The sequence below is a fragment of the Malurus melanocephalus genome, unplaced genomic scaffold (genome assembly GCF_030028575.1).
Source record: "Malurus melanocephalus ecotype Western Australia unplaced genomic scaffold, MMel_1.1 scaffold_341, whole genome shotgun sequence".
In the NCBI taxonomy this organism is placed as follows: domain Eukaryota; kingdom Metazoa; phylum Chordata; class Aves; order Passeriformes; family Maluridae; genus Malurus; species Malurus melanocephalus.
Window position 1 is genome coordinate 614,757 of NW_026623573.1, and position 14,563 is coordinate 629,319.

Here is a 14,563-nt window from a genome sequence, read left to right on the forward strand (position 1 = left end):
GGGAGGAAAAATAACGCCCTTAGCTACCACTGAGCCCAGAGTGGCTGGAAATGCAGTCTGGAGGGAGCCTGGCCATGGCAGGGCACCTGGATCAGAGTCAGCCTCCAGGCTCTCTGTGGRTCCCACACCTGCCAAGGCAGAGATCAGGACATGGAACAGTGTGAAAGCTCAGCAGTGAGGCTCTGAGTGAGTCTGGGCACTGCCAGAGCAGCTGTATCTGAGCAGAATTCAAGGATGCTAATTTTGGATTTCATCACTGAAATTCCACCTATGTCCTGCTTCAGCTTCTGCCTTTCTGGATCTATTCCCTTGTGCCCTCATCACAGCCTGGTCAATTTGATGAAATGCTCAGTGATTCAGCCTGCACTAACTTTCACAGCTAAGTGCTCTTGCCATCCTTGCAGAGACAGTYCTGAAATGAGCAGTGCTTCACCATCTCAGATTAGGGCTTTGGAGACTGATTTTTTTTCTTAAGTACTTCACCAATTCCCTGTTCCACACTAACTGCTGAGATCCAATAGCCAATCTTTTTTTTGTGGCAGGTTCTTTTTGGTTATCAGCTTTAACCTCAGGAAAGGCTCAACAGCTCTGGAGTCAGGTACAGTAAAWGAAGACTTGGGAAACAAGTTGAAATCGTGTATTAAATAAGATTAAATCACTTTGGGAAAATAAACACCTGTATCAACTATTAGAAGGTCAGTTTTTAGGTAGTATTATGGGTTTGATACTTTTTGCCCTTTGGCTGTGTATTCCTAGATAGAAGAGTACTCACACAATAACTGTGTGATCTAAGAAAATCCACTGCAACTCTCAAAAGTTGCTTTGCCTTGCTATCTTGATTATTAAAAAAAAAAAAAAAAGCAAAGGGAAAAAGGCTTTAGAGAAGTAAGGGAAGCTCAGCAGTTTTCTCAGGAACACAAAAACTAATATTTCTTCAGTACCCTCATACATTTTATCCTTCACCTGCCCTGKCTGGCTGGCTTTTTCACACAATTACTTTCACTGTGGAAAAGGAGAAGTGCTTCTAGCTGTGTGCCATGTGTTCAGTTTTTCTGAATGTTCCTGGCATTGTCCCCTGGCCTATCATTATTAACTTCATGTTCCATTAATTTTACTCATCTCCCCACTAGCCAAGAAACCTTCAGCACCCACGGAAGAATTGGAAGATGCCAGYCTGCCAGCATCTGAAGACAGTCCACAAGCCTTACTTGTACCTGAATCCACAGACTCCCCCCAGAAGCAGACAGAAAGAAACCCAGCACAGCTTCCCAGCCCTCCATTGCTCCCAGCTCCACCACCTAAGGCAATCTCCAAAATCACCAAGAGCATAACAGGTCAGTCATCACTGCTCTATACTTTCCATCCTTTGTGTTCACCTCCACAGCACTATCAAATTCTTTTCTCATGTTTTTGAGCTCCGAACCAGTGAAAATCAGGCCAGTTATACTGAGTGAGCACTGACTGTGTCTGGTTGCCTGATAACAAAACAACCGATCTTTGTACGTCACATATTTACCTGAATCTCTCAGGGGATTATTTGTTGCAGTTCTATAGCACTAAACACACGTAAAACAAATCAAACCAACTGCAAACATCAGCTGAATCACATGCTCATATCGATATGCCATAAAACACAAGGAAGATTTAAATGTTTTCATTACCTAGRCTCTCACTGCAGAGCAGGATAGCAGCCAAAATCTACTTCAAGTGAAAGCTTCTGCAGAGGTTTCTGTCTGAAGGGTTTGCTCTCTGGGGCAGCTCTAAACTAGAGCTACGAAATCTGGTCTAGTTAACAGAACACACGTAAGTGATACACCTGGCAATCCTCTGTGCCAGACTTCATTGAACATTTCCAAAGCAATTCCCCTGGGCCTCATTTTCTAATGCATTGCCAATGTTGTTACATTTTCCAACATTCTGGCACTGCAGAAAGGGTGCTAAAATGAATTTGATTTTAGTTGCTTCCAATTTCAGGGTCCCTRCATATGGTAAATGCAGTTAAAAGGGCCTTATTGCAAATTAGAATCAAGTCCTGACATCTAAATGTCAGACCTGTTGGATATTTAGACTTTTAAATGACAGCCATTATGTGTGCYCTGATTTGCATCCACACTCATCATCTGGCACAATGAGCAGGGCTTTCAAAGTCATCAGGAAACAAAACATCAGAGGGGCACTGTGACTTGGCCACTGGGGCTCAGAAAAAATATTGAGGTTTTCAGTCTCTGAAGAAAATTACAAGTATTTGTTTCCCATGGAAACAATTGATACTTTTTCAATGCTCAAAAGCTGTAATAACTCAAGTGGGGGCTGGATTCAAAATGGTGTTTCAATGCTCCTTGGGAGCTGCTGTTCAGGTCACTTCACCATCCTGTGCTATGGATGAGGCTCGAGCCTCCCCTTCCACCCTGCAACAAAACCAACAGCCCCAGTCCACCCTGTGCCTTTGCTCAGCTGAGGAGAAGGCCATGCTTGGCATCAGATGTATTTGGAAACCTGGTATGGAGATTACACCTCCACCAGGCACTTCTGAGCATTTAGAGTTCAGATATTTTGCTGCTTACCCAAAGTATTTCCTGTACCATCTGAAATATTCTGAGTATTTCATTCTCATTTACGTTTTCCACAAATACCAACTTTTAATTTTCTCAATGACTCCACTAACTCTAGACCCTTTTCCAGTAGTGATTATACATGTTTATTTTYGTGGGGATGTGGAGGCAGTGCTAAGTTAAAATTAAACAAATACCGTCAGTGAGTGAGAGGAAATACAARAGTGTAGGGAGAGAGAAAGGGCGATTATGAAAGAAAAGGAAGATAAAGAGGTTGAAAAGCTCTTTTGTGTTTAGTTTTTTTTTCCCGTTTAACAATGCTAGGGATACTGTCAGCAGAGGAGTGAGGAGTACGTCAAGCACCAATTAATTAGAGAGAGGAGGAACAGGGCAAGGTGCCAAGACATCACTTTGCAAGATTATTCACTGAACATCTGTCATTAGGACAAATAAGKTGTGATCTCAGGAAATTCTCAGTATTGTCCGAAGCTGCAGTGAGGATGAAATTGGCCCTTGACCTGTTCCAGGAACAAGCTGGTGTAAAGACAAAACATCTCCTATCTTCCTGCTTTAGGGTTGAGCTGAATCTGTGGCTCTTGCTCTGAGGAAACACGGAGCAGCCAGATGAAGTGGCTCAGGAGGTGCTTTTGTCCATCCCCTCAGGCCATGATTCAGTGAGCAATGAGTGATCATAAATGTCCTCTGTCAATCTCCACAGCAGCACAAAATCCAAATTCCCTTGAGCACCAAAGCCCATCTTTGCTCAGCAGAGCTCGGCTGTCTCTGGGCTGGAGCAGCCATGGTGCTCAGTGCAGGAGGAGCTCGGGGTGGGAAGGGGTCTCAGTGCCCAGACATTGCACATCAGCCACTCTGACACTTGGACAATTGCCCTTGTGCTTCCACACAGTCCACATTTTAAACAGGGTAAGTCCTGGGCTAGTTTGGATCCTGTCTCCTGTATGCATAGAGATGAACAAAGTCATTGATGAGGGTTCTGGGCTGAAGAGACACAAATGTGCAAAAACACCCTCCAGAAATGAAAAAAAAGTCAGGTTAGACCTTCCTTAAAACATGAGAGATTTATTTATGGCTGAAGAATGCTTTCCTCCTCACTTGACAAACATGAAAAAGAGACCAGGCTTAGTGTTGCCACACTCAAATTTYCAGTGTTTGACTTTGGTTATTACTTCAGCATGTCTTCTTAAGCAAACTTTAGAAAAGCCATGTTTTTGGTAACCATWATGCAGGATGCTGGCTCTGTGAGGGGTTATTTGACAGCTGAAGTCAATATTTTTTGCCCTCTCCAGTTTTCTAGCAAGTTACCCTGCTAATTCGAATCAAGTCCTTGTTRCAGGACTATTTCAGGATAATCCTGCTTTGAGCAGAAGTTTTTCTCTGCTATGAATTGAAGGATTTATCTCAGAAATAAGTGAAAAAAGGTAAAAATTACCTGCAAAACCAAGTTTGTGCCAAACTGCACGAGCTGSGCCAATTTAAATTCCTGTGTGAAGCACTAGGTGGCAACAAGGGACAAGAAATGCTCTGGGATGAGGCTCTGGCGKTGCCTTTCCACACCCAGGCCGAGCTGCTGGTGTAAACAATGCCATCCGCCAGAGGCTTGGGACACGGATAGAGGGGGAGAGGGAAAGGGGGAGACGACTGCAGAACAGAAAAACTCATCAGCATCTTTTTCAGACCAGATGTTCWGTTATCCTAAGGGTGTGATGCCACYAMATTTACCASCAGGGAAATGTTCACTGAGTTTTAGACTCAAATGCTAGGGAATTTATATATAAGTCTGAATGTATAACTCTAATTCCAGACAAAATGCTTACATTGCATAAGAAATACCTGAATCCAGGGGTAAAAAGAGATCAGATTGCCCCACCCTTCTTTTTTTCTTGTCAGTGCTCAATACCACATCTTTCATTTGGATGTCATTTGGCAAGTTTTGTTATGCAAACATTATCCTTATATTATAACGATTTTGGCATTTTCTCAACGGGCATATGAAAGACAGAGGTCTGAGCTGTGCAGCAATCACGGAGGAGCAGTTAATAGACACTGGTACATTTTGTCCAGACTCAGAACCACAGGGCATAAATTTTAATACAGTCTGCCAAAGTCCAGCAGAGAAAATGCKAGATTGGAAAGCCACCACAGCCCAAGCCTTTGGTGGTTAGGAGCAACGGTGTGGGCAAGCAAAAATGCTTTGGTGGGCTGGGAAAATGGAGAATCTGATACTGTGAGGAAGAGGGGAAATGGGAGAGGCATTTATTTTGCTAGATTAAAGATCTGGAGTGGTGCAGCAAGAGCCTTTTGAACTCGGTTAGTCAGACAGTTACCTCATAGCAAGAGCAAAACATCACCATTTATCCTCTGTTCAGTACAACAAATGAATTTCAAAAAAAAAAAAAAAAAATAAAAAAGCATTGCACAACTTCTTCCCTCCTTGTGTTTTGACTGCAGGAAGTGAAATGGATGACCCAGCCATGAAATCTCCTCCTTCCACCATCCTGAAGAACTATGTCATTGTTGGTTCCTCCCAAATCTCAGGACAAGCTGCCCTCTTCCACCCCTCTGGCCAGAAAAGCTCAGAGYCCCATGGCAGAGGCCAGGTAACAACGCCGACCGGTTCCCCTCACCTGGCTGCTGTTCATCTGCCTTTACCTCCCAGCAGAGTCATTGAAGAACTCCACAGGGCTCTGGCCACCAAACACCGGCAGGACAGGTACCTACAGCTCCTGGCTACAGGGCTGCATSAGGACACTCATCCCACCACTTCATTTTTCTTGGAAAATGCTCCTCTCTTGTTGTTAGCATTTTAATTACTCCGACAGCTTGGGTTTGCTTTTCTCATGATGTCACTGCTTGGAACATCCATCCCTGGTCAAAGTGCTTAATTTGGCTGCTCCTTCCAAGTATGTTCCTCCTGTGGCACAGGAGCAGCTTTTCAAACAGGTGGAATCAGGTGACAATCCTTGATCAAGAAAATCTCCCCACAAGATACCAAGTTAGAGTAGCAAAGCTSCATCCTGCTCTAAAAACCAGCCCTCTATGCATGAGAAATTGTCCTGTTTCAGTCYGTGTCTCATGGCTGACACAGGAGCACATACAAGATCCAGTTTTAATACAAATGCTTTTGTGGGAGTACATTGGGCCCTTTACTGGGTTTCATGATAAGCCCACCTGTATATTAGGGGAGGACAGAGATAACCTTTGCCATCCCAGAGCTTTGGAGTGCAGTTGGTATMATTTCTCAGCTCCCCTAACAACTATTGCCACAGGGCACTCATTCACATGATACCATTGCCAGGCCATGTTAAACCTCTGCATTGACCACACAATATCAGAATGGTCATATTTCATTCCATGCATGCTTTACATTAGAAGGACATGTGGTTGTGGGGATTTTTTAATCATTAAAGTATATCTTGTGTCCATATATCAAAGAAAATCATTAGTCACCACCCCTCCATATCTTATTTTAATGGCAGAGACAGGAAAGTAGAGCCACATGAGCCATTCTCAACTTGAAAATACCATCCTGTGTTGGCTCATGCTGAACTCCCTGCCCTGCCCTTTACAGCTACAGGACATTTTTCTCATTCTCATGTAAGTTTCTACTGCAGCAATAAAACAGTCTTTGTAAAACCTGGGCTGTGCATCTTCAACCCACAGCTTCCATGGAAGAGAAAGCAAAGGCTCTCCAAAAAAAAGAGTGGATGTCCGTCCCTCGAGAACATCGAGTATGGAGCGCAACAAAGAGAAGGAGAACTCRCTGAGTTACAGCAGCGACTCAGAAAACAAGAGGAACTCGGTTAAAGAGTCAGATGAGAACAAGGAAAACATGATCATGAACTCAGAGCTCAAGGAAGAGTCTGTTTTTTATCAGGATGAGGAAGTTTTGAAYGACTCTGTTATTTCTGGTAAGGAAATCCACTGTATTACAAAGATACACTCTCACAACCAAAGGGAATGCTCTAAAGGCAGCAGGCAATAGAGAACACTGAGAAAGAAAAATTCCTTCACTGTCACATCAACTTTTTGACGGAATCCTGGTGAAAAGTTGAAGTTAAGCTGGAGTCACAGTGATTGTGATGGTGTTTGTCSTGGCAGACACTGCACACTCAGATAAATCACTGTGCTTTGCCCCCTCAGTTACTGGTGCACCCCTTGAACTGCTCTGTATGAGTARCAGCACTCACAGACATCTCACTGTCAGCAGCCAAAGCTTTTTGTACGCCCAGTGCCAATGCTGGCAGTGTTTTGSAATTTCAAGGCTATTTTTTCATGCAGTGATAGTACACTGAAAAGTTATAGAGACCAATCAATCTAGGAAGGACAAACATGTAGAGAAAATATCTTCAAGAAAAAGTTTTTCTCCATTTGGTCCCTTCTACCCCTTCTTGAGACATATGGGGAATGCATTTKATTATCCTGTGCAATTATTTAAGTYTGCTTTGCCAAMGTAATCAGCTCYCATTAGAAAATTTATTTTTCATTCAAGGTTTTAATGTTTTCCATGTTAGCAAGAAAGATTCAATCTGAAATGAATCTTTCAGTCTCTTCATGAATACATTAAAAGAAGGCAGGTAGAGAACAATTCATCAAAAAATAATTGTTATAGCAGATGAAAGACGAATTTTAAAAGATGTCTTTGAAAGTATGAGCAGCAGACAGGACACGAGTTCTGCTGCTGTTTAAGACACAAAGTAACTGAGGTAAGGCAAAAGAAAAGTCCCTTGCCTAACTGCTGTGCACTTAAGGACTTAAAACATAAAAAACCCCACCTTTTAAGTTCTGTTTTTTTCTGTCTATGTATATAAAAGTGGTCTCCTTTGATAAAAATTCAAAGAAAGAGTTAGAAGCGGCCAGGCAAAAAATATGTTATCCCTACAAGCAAAATCAAATCTGGATGTTTTACTACTGAAGATGATTAATCTTCTCTATATTTAACAAATAAKGATTCATTATTATGATGATAGGAGGGCACTGGTGATTGTATAAGTTCCAGTGATATCTAGAAGCAGCTCTGGGCTTTCCACAATAAGTGCCTGAGTTTTGGAAAATTTCTGCAGTTGAAGGACAGGGGTGGTGTACTGGAGATGGCTTAGGCCAACGAGAAAACCAGAGCTGTTTCAAAGATATTTTGCTGTTACGTATTTCGCTGCTGCTCAGGACAAAGGCTGCTGAACTCTGTGACTGATGTCCAGCTGCCCTGCCCTTGCAGAGCAAGGACATTCCCAAGGAGTTCTGATGTGGACACTGGGAGACACTGCTGGTGCTTGTGTACCCTGAGCATTCCTGAGAGGAGCTAGAGGTGCAGTAGTGACAGGAATTATACCAGAACAATTCCCTAAACATCTCCAGATTCCTTCTAGTTTGAAAAATCTGGGCTGGTTTCCAAGTCAGGGAGTAAAACTATTCATTAATCCTGAGCTGTTTACGGCCTTAGTATGTCACCTGCTCTGCCACTGCCACCATGACAGAGCACAGTGCCATGGCCTTGTGGCTACAGGGAGGTACAGACAGGTACAGGACACTCCAGAAAAAATGACAAATTCTACCTTGGTTTTCCATTAGAATCCTACTCCATAAATCATTATTTTAAACCTCTGAAAATTCAAGGCAAGACAGCAGTTTAGTGTAGCTTAAAAATCAACGTACCCACAACTGATAACTGGTGCAGTCGAGGTCTTTCCAGCATCATGCAGAGTTAGGATTTGCTTTTTGATTGATAGAACAGTGAATATGATAAAAAGAACAGTAAACATACAGGAAATTAAATGCCATGATTCGACTGAATTCAAACAGGAAGTTTTTGCAGGAATCTGCAGCYCTAACATGAAAAGGGTGTGAATTTGCCAAGCATTTCTTGTTGACCTAGCTGAGGTGTGATAAATCATGAAACRATCCAGCCAAGATCCTGCCTGAGCTAGACGATCATGGGACAACGCTGGCACTGAATGTGCCTGACTGACCAGGAAAAAAATCCCTTAGGAAAAGAATACATAAATAAGGGTGTTTGCAGGTTCAGTTTCTTCTGAGGTAGTGATGAGCAAGGAATTTGCCTCAGGGTATTGAAAATGCGTGTGGGGAAAACTGGTTTGAGGCTTTATTTACTCTTTGTTCTCTAGTTTTTTTTTATTCATGTGCACTTACTCTCTTTTAATATTAGATTTTGCATGTATACTTGCATTTTAATGTGTTCTGGCAACTGTGTTTCATTATGAATAATCCACTTTTGATTGACAGATGGAGCTGACACTGTTAATTAGGATTTTGACCTCACTTCCTTTAAAGTCAATGACAAAAATCCTATAGATTAGATCACTTTCCATGCCCCCAAGGTGTCCTGCCCTGCCCTGGAACACTCTGCACTGGCCCGTGCTGCAGCTCCCGTGGTCTGGACACACAGAGCTCYTTGTCCACGTGCAGTCCCTCCACAGAAACCTCCTGACATGGCCAAATTCCTCTTACTGCTTCTTTAAAATACTCATGTGAAACTGGGAATGTGTGCAGGGATACCCAGGAGTTTTCTAGCCCTGAATGTCCTTCACACTATTTCCAGCAGGAACTCTGTTGGTTCCTGTGCACCCACTCCCAGCATGGCTGAGACTTGAAAAACCTTGTCAGAGTCCCAAGTCTGTGGCTTTGTGAGCCAAATGTTTCTGATGGAGTCAGATACTCAGCAGAAGGCTCTGTGTGGCATCAGCCAAATCATTTAACTTCCCTACCCATCTGTTAAATGTATATCTGCTACTTCAGATAGGGCTGTGTGGTTTAATTTAATTAATGCTTGCAACAGACTTTGGGAGCATTTCAAGGAAGGTGCTAAATAAGGGCACAGCTTTTAYGCTCCAAAAAAGGGTTTTTGAGCTGATTATGGTTTCTAAAAAGTTTAACTTTAGACCAATGCAACTATCAAGAGACTTTTCACTGCTCACACAGCGAGACCAGAACTATTCTGCCCGACTCTTCCCAACAGGTAAATGTGGGAAGGAGGTTCTACAGACTCCTCCCCTCTGCATAAAGAAATTTGAGATCAGTAGTGATAACAATAATGTGCGTCCCACAGGTCCCAAGCAAATAAAACCCCAATATTCAAGAATGAGAATCTATTTACTATTTAGAATCTTGCCAACCTCCAGATCATCCTTCAARAAATAGACTTTAATTCTATCTCAAATGCCAAACAAAAATACCAAATAAATGTCATTTTCTTTAAAAAGAAAAAGGTGACCTTTTCTAGAAAGGGTGAAGCATTAAATTTAAAAAAAAACCCCAAACCTTTAAAGAAAAAAGGAACCAAAACAAACGAACCTCCTATTACCATGCTCCCAAGATGAAACAAAGATTTAACTGTAGTTCCTTCATGCCCTGAGGAATATGTTCCCTCTGCATCTGTGGTGGTTTTAAGGTGTACCACTGCTCCTTGCACACCAACACACAGATCCACTGTCACTCTGTGCCATTCCTGCTCTCCAGAAGTTCCTGTTTCATCCCCAGGAGCTGCCTTTCTAATAACTTTCTTTTCAATGTGTGTCCCAGGTACTTTGCCAAGAAAATGTAAGAAAGAACTGCTGGCAGTGAAACTACGGAACAGACCGAGTAAGCAGGAGCTGGAAGACAGGAATATTTTCCCAAGGAGAACAGATGAGGAAAGACAGGAAATCCGGCAGCAAATTGAAATGAARCTCTCAAAGTAAGTACTGTGAATGAGAACAGGGAGGAGCCTCCTTTTACAATGGAGCATCCTCTGAGTCCTGTCAAACCAGGCACTGCCACCCACCCTCGGGTCCATTTCCTGCAGGGAACCATCCACAAACTAATATAGCACATTTTCAGCTGTCAATCAGCCACAGGAAAAAAAAAAATCTTAACTCCCTCCTCAATCAGGATTGCCTTGATTTCRAGAAAAAACAAGACAAAATCCTGCCAAATCTACCTGCAGCTCTGTTGCTGCAGTTGAGATTTTGAGGTACTCCAGAAAACCCAGTGCTTTAACAAAAATAGTAATATAATTATTTCTTAAGCTGATTTGGCTTTGTCGGCTCTAGCTGAATGTGAGGATAAAGGCAATTGTTAGAGCTGCATATTTACTTGCCCAAGGGAAAGCTGCTGCATTGGTGGCTTCACTGCATTAAGGCAGAGGAGCATTGCCCTCACCTGGGGAAGGTGCCTGTGTAAGTCCAGCTGCAGGAACAGCAGGGACGCTCTGGTTTTGATCAGTAACCAGGGCAACAGGGGAGAGCTGTGAGAGAAAAAGCATCACTGTGGCATGTAGCCTRAAGCAAAGAGTGAAGGTAACTGGGAGGCTCAGACTGCACCATTTGGTTTTCGTGTGTGCTTTTTTAAAGAGCTACGCTTGGATATCTGCAAACATGAATATTTTAGAGAAGACAAAGTGGATTGTTAAATAATCTGTGCTGTGCTGCCCACACGGGGACAGCAATTGCTGCTCACCGCCAAAATGCTTGGAATCAAATTGAGAAACATGAATAGAAATTCATTTTCAAGGCTTATTAAATATTAAATATCTCAAGCCTTTCCTGAAAGAAACATTTATTGATATTTAGACTAACTCATTCATGTGCATGATTTTGATTAAACTTTACCTCTGGGGACAGGGAATGAGAACAAGTRTATGGATCAGAGCACAAGTCCTAATAGAGCAGAATTTATGGAGGAGAAATCTCTGCCATCACCATGCCTGCCCTCAGCTAAGGAACGAGCTTCTGAGGGAACACAGATGAGGTTTTGAGTGCCCTTCAYGGTGCCCCTGCAACAGCAGAGGTGSAGTTCTGGTCCCTCCAGTCTCAGTGACTGCACAGCAGCACTTGGCACCCAAAGGGGAACACTGCTTTGTGCCAGAGACTGCATAACTCAGTGCCACAGAAAACACATACATCCAGACAAGTGGAAAAGATCCCCCTACAATTTACATTACAGTTCCAAGAATTCCAAATCCTATGTGTGTCCCATGAACAACCATCACCTTAGGAAGGAAAGACCTTGACCATGTTAACCTTGCAAGCCTTGTGCATTCATTTCAGGGAAATACTTCATGTTGTACCCCAATAYTGTCAATTCCATTATTTTGGCTATTCAATCATTCATGAGATCTTTTCATACATCAACAACCTAATCCGATTGCTTTAAAATACTCAAAAAATGGTTTCTACCCCACTGCATCCCTAAAACCAAGTTCAACCATCACCAAGTATTCACTGAATGAGAAGATTATGTCATATCCAGCCACATCTCAAAYTGCTGAAATGCCTAGAAGGTCACATCTCTTTTCAGTCCTGCCTGACTTCTCTTAGTGTGGAAGGTCTGATGGAATTGCAGCTTCAGGTGCTGTAACAACAGCCTTTATCTCYTTCTTTCCATTTACCATATATCTTGCTTAATAATGAGCATCCGTAGAGTCAAGTGTCAGTTGTAGAGGATGCTGCTGGACAGGTGGAAAGGGCTGGTCCTGAGCAGGAGCCAGGAAATTTGCTGTCTGTAGGTGAATGCAACKAAGGGAGCCTCCCCTGCTTGCTGTGATCTCATGCAGCAATCTGGGGTGCAGCCCATCAGTGTCACTGGTGATGTCTAGAGGATGGCTAAAAGCCATCTTTGTTCCAAGTGCTGGGAGCCAGGCCTTAATTTAGTTCCTTCTTCCTGGAATGCGGAAGACTGAGCGCATTTCGGGGAACAGACGGCACAGAGATTGCTGGAATAGCCAGGAAAGGCAAAACAGATTGGGAGCAGTCTCCCACACAACTTCCAGCACATATGTGCTGGCAGAGCTCAGCTCAGCTCGTAACTCACCCACCAGAATAGAACATGACCGTGCAAACAAGCTCAGGTGGTGGATGCGTGCAGGCAAATATTTACAACACCGGGAAAAGCAAGTGGGTGTTCAAAATACCCCACAACCAGCCAACAAAGGAAAAATGAATTCTGGCAAAGGCCAAAGAGCCAAAGCCCTAGAGAKATATCCCTTTGGAGTTTCTGACTAGGACTCACCCCACAAAACCCAGGCCACTCCAGAGCCCACAGTCAGAGCACAGCCTGGCTGTGGTGTGAAGATGAAACCAAAATGAGAAGAGTGAAATTCTTGGACGAGATTTGGAGGTGTTTACATTCATTCATTTCACAGGTACTTGTGCAGCACAGTGTTTGTGTGACAACTTGGAGGTTTATTGCTAAGGAATGCAGTACTGGGGTGGGAAGTGTTGCCTGGGAAATGGGATCCAGTGGAAATGTCTGTTCTCTGTAGGGTTTTGCCACTACCTGTGCAGAAAAGAGCAGCATGTTGCTGCTGCTGCTCTAACAGTAACACTTAGATAACAGCAAATCATGAATCCACGTGTACCATCARGCTATAGATCTGTATTTAGCACAAGGAATAATCTATGGGCAGATCAGCAAGTAGTTATTCAATGTCTGACTGCATAAGAATGGCACATAACCAGGCAGTTGTTACAGGGTCGATATTTTTCAGCACAGTTRCAGGGGTTTGATGGTCTGGAGCTSTCTAGCAAATTGCCTCAGTCCCATAACTAACACAGCCTCGCTCGGTACTCTGCAGGGAAAGATGTACTGACATAATGTGCAAAATACACCRAATAATGGTGTTTATATAACCTGAAAAATGGGGAGACAAAAGAAKAGCATCCTCTCAAAACCACTGTATTATTTAAGTGGTTCTGGTTGTAACACATTTCAACAGTAGCTGTGAACCTGCTGAGAAAAACAACTCTCTATCACTCTGATGAGTGTTTATGAAGTCAAAGCTRAAATCCCTATTTTCCTTCACTTTCCCACTCATTCCATCTCAAAGAGAGATTGGGAAATTCTATATTTTGAGCCAAATTCTACTTTTACAGCAGTACAAATCCACTGACTTCAGATTTATTATTGACTGACAGCAGCATAAGGAGAGATTCCAGGATTCATTTATGTGCATCGCTGCTTTTGAAAAGTATTTCCTGTATTTCATGCTCCCAGCCAATTTCATCTACCACTTGTTGCCGTGGAAACATGCACTTTTCCCTCCTCCTCCATCCAAAATGGCAGTATTCCATTTTTCYCTACGCTGTAGTGCTTCTCTTAGTAAACCATGCATCCCCAGTGCCCCAGAGCTTGGATACTCAACTGTGCATTAGGCACCAGAGCTCCCAACAGGTCTTGGTTCCATTATTCTGTGTTCASAGCACAGATAATAAGCCCTCGACAGAAATCAGTGAATTGAGAGCTCTTTGTGTCACGAGGCAGAAAAAACATCTGCAAGTAGGGTTATTTGCAATATCTGCTTTCTGTCTCACAGACACTTTTTGTTCTAGAGGGGTTTTAGCTGAAACCTGGGGGAGTGAAAGACTTGCGAGACTGAAGGGTGACACAGGAAAAGGTTGTTTAATTAAATTTGATATCTGGCAGTTTAGAGAGTTAATGTTTGAAGTGCCTGGTTGGGTATTGCTTYTCGAGAATGCCTCATATAAGCACAGTTAAAGGCACTCCAGTATAATTTAATGTCTGAATGAAAACACGAATTCCCAGAAAAAATTGTATTAGCAACAGTCACTTCATGTGCTGCTTCACCTCCTGGGTATTTGTACAAACAGGCATGATGCATGAAGTGGCACTTAAAAGATGATGGAGACAGGAACTAAGATATGGAAACGTGGGCAGAGGAGTCAGACAGGAAGAACGACGGGTTTGTGTACACAGTGAGGAACCAAAGCTTGAGCACCTGAAGCTGATCTTTACTACACTGAAAACCTTGGCTTTGATAAGTGGATGATGCTGGGRCAAGGTTTCCTGGCAACGTAAAGGGAGAAAGAGGCATCTTTTTTCGGTCATTACCACATCTGGAATCTGCAGTTGTGGTGCTGCCCTGAGGTTCTTGGAGAAGCATTTTTGAGTTGACTCACCCAGGAAGTGCAGACGTAGCTAAAAGCACACCCAGATGAGACCCTGGSTTGTCCCTCAGGTAACAGAGTGTGAAGTTCACAGTG

At 43.0% G+C, this 14,563-nt stretch overlaps 1 protein-coding gene across 2 annotated transcripts in view; it reads left to right on the forward strand.

Annotated features, from left to right (window-relative positions):
- The window catches only part of PHACTR3 (phosphatase and actin regulator 3), a 98,792-nt gene that overhangs the window by 59,720 nt on the left and 24,509 nt on the right, over window positions 1–14,563 (forward strand). For both annotated transcript variants that reach the window (XM_057378126.1, XM_057378127.1), the window contains exons 5-8: window positions 1,131–1,334; window positions 5,022–5,283; window positions 6,234–6,481; window positions 10,107–10,260. In XM_057378126.1, the coding sequence (XP_057234109.1) occupies window positions 1,131–1,334; window positions 5,022–5,283; window positions 6,234–6,481; window positions 10,107–10,260 (868 nt within the window). The remainder of the gene's footprint in view (window positions 1–1,130; window positions 1,335–5,021; window positions 5,284–6,233; window positions 6,482–10,106; window positions 10,261–14,563) is intronic.